At 59.1% G+C, this 13,976-nt stretch overlaps 2 protein-coding genes across 2 annotated transcripts; one reads left to right on the top strand and one right to left on the bottom strand.

Annotated features, from left to right (window-relative positions):
- Positions 1–3,764: 3,764 nt before the first annotated feature.
- Positions 3,765–4,163, top strand: SYCN (syncollin). Its single transcript, XM_073322281.1, has one exon. It carries the CDS (start codon positions 3,765–3,767, stop codon positions 4,161–4,163), a length of 399 nt encoding a protein of 132 aa, XP_073178382.1.
- Positions 4,164–5,861: 1,698 nt separating this feature from the next.
- Positions 5,862–12,888, bottom strand: NCCRP1 (NCCRP1, F-box associated domain containing). The gene is made up of 6 exons (XM_073321470.2): positions 12,558–12,888; positions 10,817–10,885; positions 9,999–10,086; positions 9,075–9,170; positions 8,143–8,284; positions 5,862–7,800 (listed from the first exon to the last, which is right to left on the bottom strand). The coding sequence occupies exons 1-6, from the start codon at positions 12,751–12,753 to the stop codon at positions 7,660–7,662; spliced, it is 732 nt and encodes a 243-aa protein (XP_073177571.1). The 5' UTR covers positions 12,754–12,888; the 3' UTR covers positions 5,862–7,659.
- Between the last annotated feature and the right edge of the window lie 1,088 nt (positions 12,889–13,976).

The raw sequence follows: 13,976 nt of genomic DNA, 5'->3' as shown, positions 1-13,976 counted from the left end.
AGGGATTGAACCCATGAATTTAACAGCACAAGGCCCTGGCAATTTAGCCAAGTCCGAGTCCACTTGTTGTACCAATAAAATAAAAACCAGCAGGATCTTATTAAAGGGAAAAAGGCAAAATACCACATTTATTGTGAATACAGAAAGAATCATAGTAAGCAGTTAGTTATAGCTATAACATGCCATTCAATCTCATATTTATTCACACATTCATTCATACAAACACACGCTCACAGGTTCTGCAAGGTTGTTATCATAGTTACCAGCCTTAGAGTTGCTCATGCCAAGCCACTGGCCAGGTGGCCTGGACATGAGGAGGGAGCAGGGCCTTGTCAGATGCTCATCTGATGCTCCTGGAAGTTGGTTTGCAGAATCAGACCCCAAAGTTCTCACTTTTTAGAGTCTATTTTTATAGGAATTTCTTCCTATGCCAGTCTATGGGAATTGCTTCATCATGCTGTTGCTGAATCAATCAGCAGATAGCACATTCCTGACGGCTCCAAGATGTTATCTTGTTCTTTGGTTCTCCCATTCTTGAGGCTGTTGGGTGGATTCCAGTCTGCCCTCCGGGGCGGGGGGGGGGGTCCTCTGGTTATTTCCACTTGACGCCTTCTTCAGCCAATGGACACTGGATTCTTAGGCTGGCACCTCCCTGATCATTCAGTTATTATCCACACCAAGCATCCATCCACATCCATCTTCTATCTCTATTTTAATCACAATGGTTAATACAACAAAAGGGCGGGGAGTCTCTGGGTGCTGTTTCTGTTGTTACAGAGTGTTGCTTTGAGTCTCTCTCTCTGTGAATTGCTTTGAGAACAGACTCTGTCTTAGAATGTACTAACGCAATTAGCAGCTTGCAAGTTTCACACATAGAGGGAGAGAAACAGTACCAAAAACCAAGAGACCTCTTAATTAGTAATACCCTGGAATTGAAACTCTGGGGAATCAAACTCATTTGTGATTTTAATACAGAACTTCTTTAATATGATCCAACACACTCCTACGAGGGCAGCGGGTTCGTTAATCATTTCCCGCTCTTGCTCTGCTGCTGGGATCCGTCCAGAGAAGCACAGGGCCCAGACTCTTGTACCAGGTTCTCTCCCCTCAGCCGGGGAATCCCCCCGCTCCGAGGTCAGGCCCGACACCGATTCGCTCTCACTTTCCTTTTCATCCCTTCTGAAGCCAGGGAGATCTAATGACAGCCCAGAGGCAGAGCCCTGAGGCAGAGCCCCCCCAGAAGGCAGCAGGGTTGAAGACAACAAAACTACCTGTGGAAACGGACCACCGAGGGCTGGGCGCATCGTTGTAAAAAAAACGCCATCCTGATTTTGCTACCGCGCTCTCAAGGAGCGGGAAACTCCCAAGCGGCTCCAGGCCGCCGGGAGCCTTGGCCTCTCAACAACACGCCAACCTGCTCAGGACCTGGCCGGTGGGGCCCCCGGCTCTGGAAACCAGTGGGGTTGACACTCACCGGCCAGTGCAGCCACAGCACCCCCGGCATTTTCAGTAGCTTTGCTCCAGGGATGGGTTTATTTCTCCAAGTCCGAACAGCTCAGCGTAAGTCAGGAGGGGTGACTGGGAGCCCCCGAGCTGTTCCTTGGCCTCTTACCCAAGACCCATCACCTGGGAAGCTTCTAATTAGTGCCAGGTGGTGGTGAGCAGCTAAGCCCCGCCCCAGCCTGGGAGGCTCCTCCCACCCGAAGAAAACCACGCCAGGAAAGTAACCACCCCGCAGCACCTCTCCAGAGGCTGCTCGCCTGCAATAGTGAGGGGTCTGCAGGACTGAGAGCCCCCCCGCCCCCGGGGGCTCCCCAACAAGGCCTCTATAGACAAAGGCAGGCCTGTTCTCCCAAGGAAACTGACACCCCCAGAGATTTTACTGTGGGGGGGGGGTAGATTTTCAGAACTAGTATACAGACATAGACATAGAATATCAGGGTTGGAAGGAACCTCAGGATGTCTAGTCCAACCCCCTGCTTGAAGCAGGACCAATCCCCAATTTTTGCCCCAAATGGCCCCCTCAGGGATTGAACTCACAACCCTAGATTTAGCAGGCCAATGCTCAAACCACTGAGCTATCCCTCCAGCAACCAGCAGCCCTGTGTTCCCCCCCCCCCCCCCCCCCCCATGGCTTGTTCAAAGTGACTGCTGGAAAAGTGAGGACTCGAACCAGAAACACCAGAGAGCCAGGCCAGCATCCTGATCACCAGGATGGTCTCCCTTGCATGCAGAAGGGCTTCAAAAATAAGTTCCTCAGTAACAATGCTTCCCTTCGCTGTCCCTGCTGTTCCCAAGGGAACACGGGGTCTCTAGCAGACAGGATTAGGCTGGGTTTTACAAAGGGATTTAGGCACCGAAAGCAGCTAGGCACTTCAAGGGGATCCTCCTAGGTGCCTCCTGCTGTCCTTAGGGGCTTACCTGCTGGTAGAGATTGGGCCCCAGGTTTAATCCGCTTGGCTCTGGAGCAGCTCTTACGGGGGGGAGGGAGAGCTCAGTGGTTTGAGCATTGGCCTGCTAAACCCAGGGTTGTGAGTTCAATCCTTGAGGGGGCCATTTAGGGTTCTGGGGTAAAAATTGGGGATTGGTCCTGCTTTGAGCAGGGGGTTGGACTAGATGACCTCCTGAGGTCCCTTCCATCACTGATAGTCTATGATTCTATGTTTACAGAGCTGCCTGGAGAAGGCAACAAGCTTGGCTGGAAGCAAAGGATCAGACTACCTCACACACACCTGGTTCGGGGCCATGACCCGGGGAGGAGGGGAATGGATAGCCGGGGGAAAGCACACACCTGTCACGGTGTGGGGAGCTTATCAGGTGTCATTCCAGCTGGTGGGGGTGGGGGGAAGGGGAACTGCTCTCCCTCCCACTCGAGGGTGAAAATGAAGCCCTGGCATCCTAGGGCTGCAGGAAAGGCAGGTGGTGGCTGCTTGGGGAGTCCCCGGAGCAGCCCTATGCTGGGGCCAGGGCATCGCGTTGCTCATTTTTGCTCTGCCTTACAAACAAGGAAACTGAGGCACAGAGTGAGTGAAATGACTCACCCACAGTCTGATGAATCTGATGCATCCGATGAAGTGAGCTGTCGCTCACGAAAGCTCATGCTCAAATGAATTGGTTAGTCTCTAAGGTGCCACAAGTCCTCCTTTTCTTTTTGCGAATACAGACTAACACGGCTGCTACTCTGAAACCCACAGTCCTGCGGCACAACCCGGAGCAGAACCCAGGCGTCCTGACTGGAGGGACGGGCTGGGAGTCAGGACACCTTGGTTCTCTTCCCTGCTCTGGGAGGGGAGCAGGGTCTAATGGTGAGAGCAAGTGGCGGCAGGACTCCTGGGTTCCATTGCCCGTGATATCTAGTGGTTACAGCACAAGAAGTTTGGGGAGTCAGGACTCCTGGATGACCTCCGTGCCCTCCCAGGCCAAAGTTTCCCTAGCTATAAAATGAGGGGGGAGGACAAAAACACTTCCAACTCCTCCAAGCCCACTGGGGGACCGCGGTGAGTGACCCCACCTTTCCAGGGGGAGCAGCCCCCCACCCCCCTTAGCTGCCCCCCCCCCAGGCGCCCATGTGAGGCCTCGGTGGGGGAGCTCCCTTGGCAGGACACACTGTCCTCCACTGGGCCACCAGCTTTCCCTTTTCCCACCCTTATCACACCCGCCCCCAGCATCCTCAGGCTCCCCCGCCACGGCAGGGCCCCAGCCTCGGAAGGGGGGGCTCTATAAACGAGAACCGCTGCGGAGGCTCCCCCATCGGCACTGGGACGATGGCCACCGCTCACACCCGGCTCCTCCTTCCTCTGCTCCTGGCCTCGGCTTGGGCCCAGTGCCCGGCCCCGGCGGATCTGAAGAACACCGACGGGAGCAAGGTCTGCTCCCAGCTGTACGTCGACGACAGCCCCTACTACGCCCAGTGCTGCGGGGGCGACGTGCTCCAGGTGCAGCCCGGCGACGACATTCCCTACATACCGCTCGGCTGGAACGACAAGATCTCGTCCCTGGTGGTGGCACCCCTGTGTGAGCTCAACGTCTGGTCCAGGAGGGGCAAGGAAGGCTACAACCGCAAGTTCAAGAGCGGGGTGGTATATCGGCTGCGGGAGATCAAGAAGGGGCTCTTCGGGGACTGGGACAACTCCATCTCCGCCTACTACTGCAAGTGCTACTGAGGTGAGGCCAGGGATGAAGCAGTGAGACCAGGCCTCCAGCCGGGCCAAGCCTTTATCCCACCGCTCACACCAAACCTCCAGCTGGGCCAAGCCTTAATCCCACTTCTCACACCAAACCGCTCACCGGGCAACCGGCATCCCTGACTGCTTTGGTATTCAGTGTCTGCACACCACCATGCTATCCGCCTCCAGGAACAGCTGCCCCACGGCGCCTGAGTGATTGCTGCCAGATCACAGCCCCATGGGTTCGTGCCAACATCCCCATCCCCCTCTGTGGCGGAGGCTTCTGGGAGGGCTTTAGCCCAGCTCTCGCAGGTGTACTGTTTGTCTGAAACCTAGGTGATTTCCTGGCAAGAAAACGCTAATGGAAAAGCATCTCAGCGTCAGAGAGCTGTGCAGAGCGGCTGGTAAATTCCCCTTTAACTTGCAAACCCCTTTGCGGGGGGCTGTGTTAAGCTGAACTTTATCCAGCACCTAGCGCATTCTCGGCGATACCAAATAACAATCAGTTGATATTAACAAATAGACTACGAGCTTTGGCTTTTAGCTGGTCTGAGTGACCCAATTCAGCATCCATTTAGCAGCCAGAGAGGTTAAATGCTCTACTTAATACTTCCAGGCAACTGTAATCTTCAAGCACATAGGCCTTGCTTGGTTTTACCCCCCAGATCCAATTCTCTTCGAACCCTCTCCCCCACACCCTGGCTTTTATCATGCCTTTCCCTGCAATAAACAGAACTGCAATGATGAGACAATACTAGTAATTGCTAGCTCTTCCAGCAGCAGATCGCAAAACGCTGCACGAAGAAGGGCGGTAGCAGGATCCCCATTTCACACATGGGGAAACTGAGGCATGGAGCAGGGAGGTGACTTGTCCAAGGTCACCCAGCCAGTGAGTGGCAGAGCCAGGGATAGAATCCAGCCAGGCCACGCTGCCTCTCTCATTTTCCACTCAGGGTTTAGCTATCTCAGCCGGTACTCAAGGGTCTAAGCCCCTCGCAATGCGTTTATCCTCCAGCGAGGCAGCGCAGCGCTAAGATCGCTATTGTACAGCTGGGGAAACTGAGGCACAGAGCAACTCAGGCCAGGTCTGCGGCGGGAAGTTTTGGCAATGCCGGTGAGGAGAGCGGTGGCTGGGTGCGATTTCTATAGTGGCAAAGACTGTAGTGTCCATGCAGCGATATCAGCGTAAATGCCCTTGTACCTGGTGAGACAGGATTCCCGGGGTGCAACCTGGGACCGTAGGACCGTGGGGCCCCCTTGTCTCACTACCCTGGGGGTTGTCAGTGCCTTACCGGTGGCAAGCACCAGGTGCTGTTACCACTCAGTCCAACGGCGTGTGGAGTCCCGCACCCGGCTAGATTTCATGAATCCCAGAAGCATTCACGGATCACACAGAGAAAGGCACTAGCCAGATCCCCCCAGCTCCCAGCTCTGTATGTTAGGAATATACGGTCTGGCCCTGCTCAAGACCCTTTCTTGAGCAAGGCGAGTTTATTCATTGGTTCACCACGTTGTCACTGGGAAAGGGACGGTAAACCTGGGCAGATTTACCAAGCACTCCAGTCAAAACTCACCGGTAAGGAGCAACAGTAAATTGATTACAAAAAGACAGATTTAAGTCAGGGGTTCTCAAACTGGGGGCCGGGACCCCTCAGGGGGTCGCGAGGTGTCAACCTCCACCCCAAACCCCACTTTGCCTCCAGCATTTATAACGGTGTTAAATATATAAAAAAAGTGGTTTTAATTTATAAGGGGTGGGGTCACACTCAGAGACTTGCTCTGGGAAAGGGGTCACCAGGACAAAAGTTTAAGGGCCACTGATTTAAGCGATTACAAGTGATAGGAAAGTCGGCGTTAGTTACCAGCGAAAACAAAAGCAGCGCACAATCTCAATCCTAAACCCGTAAGGCACTTGGCAGGGTTTCGATCAAGCAGGTTTCTCACCCCGTTGCATGTTACGGTTCATAAGGCACAGGTTTCACCCTTGAGACCTGGGCCAGTCCCCCCCCGGGTTGGAGTCTTCAGTCTTCCAAGCGTCCTTGTTGCTTGCAGCGTGGGGGGGGGGGAGAAAAGTGAAGCCGGGGACCCTCCCGTGTTCTGTTTTATACCCTAAATCCATGCGCTTGGAGAATACAAGTCGAGACATGTCTGGGGGGCGCTGCCGAATTTCCAGGCAAGGTTGAGCAATTCCCCTGGGGTGGCCTTATGCAGGTGAGTTAGTGAATTGGAACTCCCTTGCTGGGCAATGGCTGTTCGACACCCACCCGGGCATTGGTTACTTCCCTTGTTCGTGCCTCTGGGGATTTAATATCTGGGCGATTCCCCAACTCACAGCATATTTTAGTGACACCCGGCCAACGCACGCTCATACCATCATAAGCACCAGGGATGTACAGATTTAGAGAGAACAGTGGCTTTCAGCAGATCGTAACCTTTCCCACGATACCTCGCAAGGCATGCTTTAGATGAAATGTCACAATTATCTAAAATGATGGATATGGGGTTTATAGGGCTCTCCCCCCAGGTCCAGAGTGTAGCTTATTTCACCTAGGGAACTGGGACAAGCTCTATCTGCCATGGCAGGCTTCTGCTGGTATCAGAAATGGAGCTTTGGTCTCCCAAACCACTGGACACCTGGGGTAGGGGCTGTTTATACAGGGATCCTTCACCAGCTGCTCAAATGCAGCCGTCTCTGGGGTGGAGCGCAGCGGCTGTTTATACAGGGAACCCTCGCTCAACGCTAGGTTGCAGCCACCTCTGGGGTGGGGGTAGCACTCAATAAAGGCTTGCTGTGGTGTACCACAGGGGAAGGGGGAACTGGGGCTGAGGCCAAGAAGACAGGCTGTAGGCTCGCAGGAAGCACCAGAAATTCTTTAATGCCACTGCTCAGGTCCCATCTTGACTGCAGCCTCCCAGCTCCCCTGCAAGTATCACCCCATCAGGCAACTGGGGCACAGACCTGATGTGCCTTGACTCAGTGTCACACACTGAGCCAGAATCAGAAGTGCAAACCAGGAGGGCTAACCACTACACCCCACTCCCCTCCCAGAGCTGGGAATAGAACCCAGGAGTCCTGTCTCCCAGGCTGCCCCACCCCCACTCTAACCACTATGCCTCCCCTCCCAGAACAGGGAATAGCACCAAGGAGTCCTGACACCCATCCCACACCCCTGCTCTAACCCACTAGACCCCCACTCCTCTCCCAGAGCTGGGCATAGACCCAGAAGTCCTGGCTCCCAGATCCCCTGCTCTAACCACTAGACCCCGCTCCCCTCAGGAACTTTTATTAATCCCTTTCCTTTGGAGCCATCCCAGCAGCGAGGCTGACCTGACGGGCCCCACGCAGCCCCAGCTTTGCCCCCAGGGCACAGAGAGGGGGCAGGGCTCTTGGCTCCCAGTGAATCCAGTGCCGATCTTTGTCTGGGTGCTGTCATCAGCCCTCTGGGGGAACAGAAACTGAACCGCGCCCGCCCCCGGCCCGTCCGTCCGTCCGTCAGTCCCGCAGCTGCACGGAGACGCTGCTGTCCGTCGCTCTGGTGCGGCAGAGCCCACCTGGGGTCTCGGCGTTCAAGGTCCGGTGCTGGAAATGGACGTAGCGCACTCCCGGCCCGTAGCCGTGGAAAACGTGGGAAACCTTCGAAAGGGCGAAACCATCAGGACCTGAGCCCATGGCCCCAAGGAGACACCGAGCCCCACCTGTGGTGCCCCGTCCCTGTCCCCGTCTCCCCCTCTGGGCTCTGCCCCCACCACTGCCCTGGCAAGGCCCAAGCCCCCTGTGACCAAGTGGGAAGCAGCAGTAATATTTGCATGATGCCGATGCGTGCCTCAGTTTCCCTAAGGGGTCATGCCCAGGAGACTGGGACCTAGCCCAGACACTGTGTATCCAAGTCACCCCTTCCCCCTGCTACCCCTGAGCTGTCTCGCCCCTCTCCCCGCGCCCCCTTCCCGCGGGTGGGGAAGGGAGCGTCTCCCTTACATGGCACCAGTTCTTCTTCTCCCGGGACGCCCCGTGCTCGGGGCCCTCATGGTGGAATTCCCGCAGGGGCGTCTGCCCGTCGCCGGCCAGCAGCCGGACGTGCAGCTGGTAAACGGTCTGAGCCAGCCGGCTGTCCTCGTACCTGCACCGGAGCAGAGGGCAGTTAACAGCAGCCAAAATCTGGGGTGGTCGGGGGAGTTGGTCCCCATAACAGGGGTGGGGGGGAACGAAGGTCGGGGAGGGGGGCATAAGGGAAGCTCAAGAAATCCCATTTCTCTCTGGCAACTAGTAACCACACGAAGCCACAGCTGTGACCCAGCGTTTCATCAGCAGAGCTCACAGCACCTCCCAGAGGGGGGCAGGATCATGATCCTCATTTTACAGGCGAAGCCTAGGCTAGAGTGGGGGAGAGGGAGGCAGGACTCCTGGGTTCTGTCCCCAGTTCTGACTCGGGGAGGGGGTCCAGCAGTTAGTGTTGGGGGCGGGAGTCAGGACTCCTGGGTTCTCCCCCCAGCTCTGGGAGGGAAGCAGAGTCTGGCGGTTACAGCAGAGAGGATGGGGAGCCAGGACTCCCAAATGATCACGGGCGGGGAAACTGAGGCACAAGAGACGGGGCGGTCGCCCAGGAGGTAGAGCCAGGAATGGAACCCAGGTGTCCTGATTCTCAGCTTAGTGCCACCCCCACTGCCCTACTGTCCTTCCTGCCCATAGCCTGGACATGGCTCTGCGCAGGGCGTGGGAAAGGACACTGAGCCCCCTTCGGCCCAACCAAGGCACTGCACCGCGGTGCCCCATGCCCTGGCCAGCGCCCCCAGGGGATCCAAGGCAGGGCTCATATCTGGCCCTGGGGAGCTGGACCACGGACCGGGGGAGGGGAGCCGTGGCAGCAACTGGGACCCGCCCCCCCGGGGCATTCAAAGGAGAGCCAGTACCAGTCCATGACAGTGATGTTCGGCTGGTAGGAGTCCAGGAGCTCTTCCCACAGCCCCTCCGCCAGCAGGTCGACCTGCTGCTGTTTCACGCACCAGCTGCAAGGAGGGGGAGGGGAAAGGATCAGGGAGGAGCGGGGCAGCCAGGAACCGCAGGGGAGGGGCGTACAGGGCAGGGGGCATCTTTCTGTTCTGTGTCCGTACAGCGCCTGGCACAATGGGGGCCTGGGCCATGACTGAGGTGCTGAGGGTCTATCATAATACACCTAATAGCAATGACAACGTACAGCGCCCGGCGCAATGGAGGGCCTGAGGCGCTGAGGTGCTACCGTAATACACCTATTAGCAATGACAATGTACAGTGCCTGGCGCAGTGGGGGCCTGGGCCACGACTGGGGCACTGAGGTGCTACCGTAATGCACCTAATAGCAATGACAACGTGCAGCGCCTGGCGCAGTGGGAGTCTGGTCTATAACTGGCACACCTGGGTGCCACGGTAAGCCAGCTAATAAATAATACTCATAATTCTTCACAGAGGCTGCTGGACTCAGACCCGCCCCCTGGTTCCCTCCTGTCGCCTCAAGCGTCGGCCAGTGTTGCCACATGGGGGCGATCTACACCCTGGCCTAACCTAGGCTGGGTGGTGCTGCAGGCTAGGTGTGTAAAGTCCAGCCGCTCTAGAATGAGGCCTGCCTCCCGCTCCCCGTCTTCCCACCCCCCCCCCCAGGGGGGGCTGCACTAGCTGGCCGGACGCATGCCCAGCTCCCTCTCTTCGGATCCAGCCCAGGGAGGCACGAGCCCAACGCGCCCGGATCTCCTGCTTGAGCTGCGCGGGCCCAGGGGGCGACAGGAGGGCCATAAACCACGTCTATGGCCCAGCCACGAGTAGCCGCCAGATCCCCAGGCTGGCCCAGGACAGATGCTCACCTGAAGCACGGAGCCTCAGAGCCGGGCTTCTTGCCAGCCTCCTGGGGAGGCAGCTTCTCGGTGCTAATGGCCCAGCCGCTGAAATTACCTTGGAAGGGTTACAAGGAGGGTTAAAAGCAGCAGAAAAAAGCCGCCCTGACAGCAATCGGGTCTGCAGAGCCAGGGGCGGCTTCTACCAGGAGCCAGGGGCACAAGAGATGCAGCTGGCACTAGGGAGCACCAGCGGCTTATATAGGGAGCCCCCCATTCAGAGCTGCAATGCAGCTGACTCTGGGGTGGGACACGGCAGCGGTTTATACAGAGAGCCCTCTTCAGAGCTGCAATGCAGCTGACTCTGGGGTGGGACACGGCAGCGGTTTATACAGAGAGCCCTCTTCAGAGCTGCAATGCAGCTGACTCTGGGGTGGGACAGGGCCGCGGTTTATACAGAGAGCCCTCTTCAGAGCTGCAATGCAGCTGACTCTGGGGTGGGACACGGCAGCGGTTTATACAGGGAGCCCGCATTCAGCGCTGCAATGCAGCTGACTCTGGGGTGGGTCATGGCAGTGGCTTATACAGGGATACAGCTGCCCCCCGGGGAAATCAAAGGGCACCCAGTTTAGCCCTGTGGGGGAGGCCGTGAAGCAGGGGTGAAGTACGCAGAGGCAGGCTTTCCTGCCTGATGCTGCCCCCTCCTGGGACACACAAGGCAGCTCCCAGCAGGGCCAAGCCCAATCCCCACGCTGCACAGCGCCCCATAGGAGGACGACAGATGGGGAGGGGGCTATTTGTTTCCTTGCCAACCAGCCCCGCCCCAGGCTCCCCTTCCCTGCACTTACCCAAGGACTCCAGTGACACCCGGGGGCTGTTGGGTGGCAGGTGGGGAGCTGGCTCCGAAATGTTCACACCTGATGGGGGGAGGGGGAAATGAAACACACAACAGTGTCACCCCTCCAGCCTAAGCACGACACCCCCCAGCCCTCCACAATCCTACCCAGCAGCCCCACCCCCATCCCCACTCTCCCTCTGCCCTTCCTCTGGCTGCTTTACAGGGAGGCAGCATGGCTCAGTGGTTAGCATCGCAGTCAGGACGCCTGGGCTGTATCACAGAGCGGGGGCTAGTGGGGAGGGGCTGGGAGCCCAGACTCCTGGGTTCTCTGCGTGGCTTTGGCCAAGCCACTTCCCTGCTCGGTGCCTCAGTTTAGGGTAGCCGGCGGGTGGTGGTTCTAGAAGACGCCATGGGGCAGAAATATTTGTAAGCATGTGTGGGGCCGGGAGGGGCGAGGGGCAGGGGGCGGGGGGGATGCTGATTCATCAAGCTAATGGCGCAGTCCCAGAGCAGCTGCCCTGATGGCACCTGGGGCAATCCCGGGCAGCAGGCTGAGACTGGCCTCGGAGCTAAATCCTTTCCTCCGGAGAGACGAGCCGGGACAGGCCCCTGAGCCTCCTTCCCCGCAGCCAAACTGGTTCAGCAGAGACCTCCCCGGAGACGGGGCGGCCTTCGGCCCACACGAATGAGGAGAGATGTTAACACCCGCCTGAGGGATCCCACAGCACGTCCCAAACGGGGAACCACATCACCTGAGATGCGGCTGCCTCTAGGGTGGGGCAAGGCGGCTGTTTATACAGGGAACCCTCAACTAGAAGTGAGATGCGACTTTCTCTGGGGTGGGACGTGGGGGGGCTTTTTATTCAAAATCCCTCCCTCTGCCCTGACAACCAGCTGCCCCTGGGGTGGGAGGTGGCAGCTGTTGACACAGGGACCCCTCACCCAGCACTGGGATGCAGCTGCCTCTGGAGGAGGGTGCAACAAGCAGTTCATCAGCTGCCCAGGACCACCACACGATGCAACCACCTCTGGGGAGGAGCACAGCAGCTGTTTACAGAGATCCCTCCCCAGTGCTGAGATGCAGCCACCTCTGGGGAGGGGCAGCTGCTGACACAGGACTCCTCTGATTAACCCTTCCTGCGCTGCCTGGTCCCGGAGCGGCCCTGGGGGAAGTGCCGGCATTTGGGCAAGTTACTGGAGCGAGCGAGGCAGGTGCTTAGCGTATGGGCGGGGTAGGGGGGGTGCAGCTAGTCAGGCTCCCCCGGGCGCATTCCAGCCCACCCACGCTTGGCTCCAGCCCAGCAGCCTGCTGGGCCCTGGGAGGGGAGGGGCAGGGCAGGGATCTGCAGGGGGGGGGTGGGGCTGAGGAACTTGTCAAAATAGCTCCTTGGGAGGGGAACTTTGCCTACCTCCGAGAGCCCCGCGCGGACCCTCCGCTCACCAGGCACGCCCCAGGGTTTATTAAGCAGGGTGCCCCCTACCCCACGCCCTCACCCCCTTCCCCTACCCACGGCCCAGCCTGGCCGGCGAGAGTGGGAGCTTTGCAGGGCAGGGATGGTGTGCAGCGCCTGGCACGATGGGACCCCGGCCTTTACTGCTGTACTTATCAACACCCCCCGCCACACACACACAGTTCTCCCCCATCCCCCCAAGCCAGGGCTGACTCGGCCCAGGAGCAAGGCCCTGCCCGAGGGATAGGGGCGGTAGCGGGGGCAGCTGGCATGGGTCGTTCGCGGCAGGACAGACGTTACCTTCGGGGTTGGGATTCTGCAGCAGGTTCCTCTCGAAGGGCTTGCGTTCGCACAGGGCTTTCCAGTCGGGGTCCCTGGGCAGGGGGACCCCCCTGCGGCCCAGCTCCCAGGCCCCTTCGACCTCCTGCTGCCAGCTCCGCGGCTGGGCCCCGGGGGAGAGGGGCAAGGTCTGGGCCTGCAGCTGCTGGGACGCCATGCCAAGGAGGTTGCAGGCACTCGGGGCTGGCGGAGGGAGACTGGGATTCCTGCCCGGGCCGCCCCACCCCACCCTGCCCAGGGTGGGACGCGGCTGGGGTAGGGGAGGAGGGACAGGAAGGGTGGTGGGGCAACCTCGGGGTGGGGGATCCAGCCGCGGTGAGGGTGGGGAGGTGATGACACGGGCTGCGGACAGGCGGGACACGTACACACACGTTATGCAAGCCCCAGAGGCGCAGCCCCAAGGGGAGCGCGGCTCTGCAGCGCCGGAGGGTCCCCGCTCTGCCGGGGCCCCTCACTCCTGACCCACAGCCCCCTGCTAGCCCAGCCCCGGGCTCCCCAACTCTGCCTCCCCCAACACACACCCCTTCCCAGAGCTGGGACAGGAACCCAGGAGTCCTAGCCACCCCCTCCCCCATCCTCTAAGCCACTCCTGCCCAGAGCTAGGAAGAGAAGAGAAGGGGCACGGGGGGGGGGGAAGAGCGGGGGTGCTGATGGGACCTGAGCCAACCCCAGCTCCGTGGGGGCAGGGGCCTGCACCCTCCACCAGGAAGTGGTTTGAAACAAACCCGCTCAGGGATCAGAACCTGTTGGCCCAGCCCCAGCAGAACAAAAGGAAGCCAGGCGCCCGGGCCGGCGCCTCCCACGGTCTCTTCCTTGACACCCCAGATTCCTGGCGCCAGCTGGGCCCTTGCGGCCGCTCCCTCCCACTCAGGCAAAGGGCCAGCGGGAGGCAACAGCAGCCTTGGTTGTAGCAGCTTCCAGCCCTTTCGCCAAGCGCGCGATGCCCAGAGATGCGGCCAAGGCTGGGGCAGAACGTCACAGCTAACAGCAACGCCCCACCTAGCTGAGGGCCGGCCCGACCGCTTGAGCCTGACCGCTAAGGGATTTATTGCGACTGGCATAGGCACAAGGGTCGGGGGCTGGAATCACCCAGCAGCCCCTCAGGGGGCCGCAGCACCCGTGTGCGGGTCCCGGCTTTGGGTCCCCCGCTGGGCCCTTGTGGCAGCCACATACAGCAGGGCAGAGAGGGGGCCAGGCCCCGCCTGACTGAGCAGCCCCAGGATCGACTTAACCCGCCCCCCGGTCTTCATAGCCAGGGGCTCGTGTGGTCAGCAGCCCTTCCAAGGGGATGTCCCACCAGGCGAGGGGATGAGCAGGGACCTGGGACCAGCTGGGATGAAATCAAAGGGCTAAAGGGAGCTGATGCTGAGTGCGGGGGAC

Source organism: Lepidochelys kempii, chromosome 23 (genome assembly GCF_965140285.1).
Source record: "Lepidochelys kempii isolate rLepKem1 chromosome 23, rLepKem1.hap1, whole genome shotgun sequence".
NCBI classification, from domain to species: domain Eukaryota; kingdom Metazoa; phylum Chordata; order Testudines; family Cheloniidae; genus Lepidochelys; species Lepidochelys kempii.
The sequence above is the reverse complement of the archived record's forward strand: the minus strand, read 5'-3'. Positions and strand labels throughout refer to the sequence as shown.

Coding starts and splice junctions, on each gene's coding strand:
- SYCN (XM_073322281.1), top strand. CDS start 3,765: ATGGCCACCGCTCACACCCGGCTCCTCCTTCCTCTGCTCCTGGCCTCG.
- NCCRP1 (XM_073321470.2), bottom strand. CDS start 12,753: ATGGCGTCCCAGCAGCTGCAGGCCCAGACCTTGCCCCTCTCCCCCGGG. Junction 10,087..10,816: donor GGTGTCACTGGAGTCCTTGG/GTAAGTGCAGGG, acceptor AACCCTTCCAAG/GTAATTTCAGCGGCTGGGCC. Junction 9,171..9,998: donor TCTGAGGCTCCGTGCTTCAG/GTGAGCATCTGT, acceptor CCCTCCTTGCAG/CTGGTGCGTGAAACAGCAGC.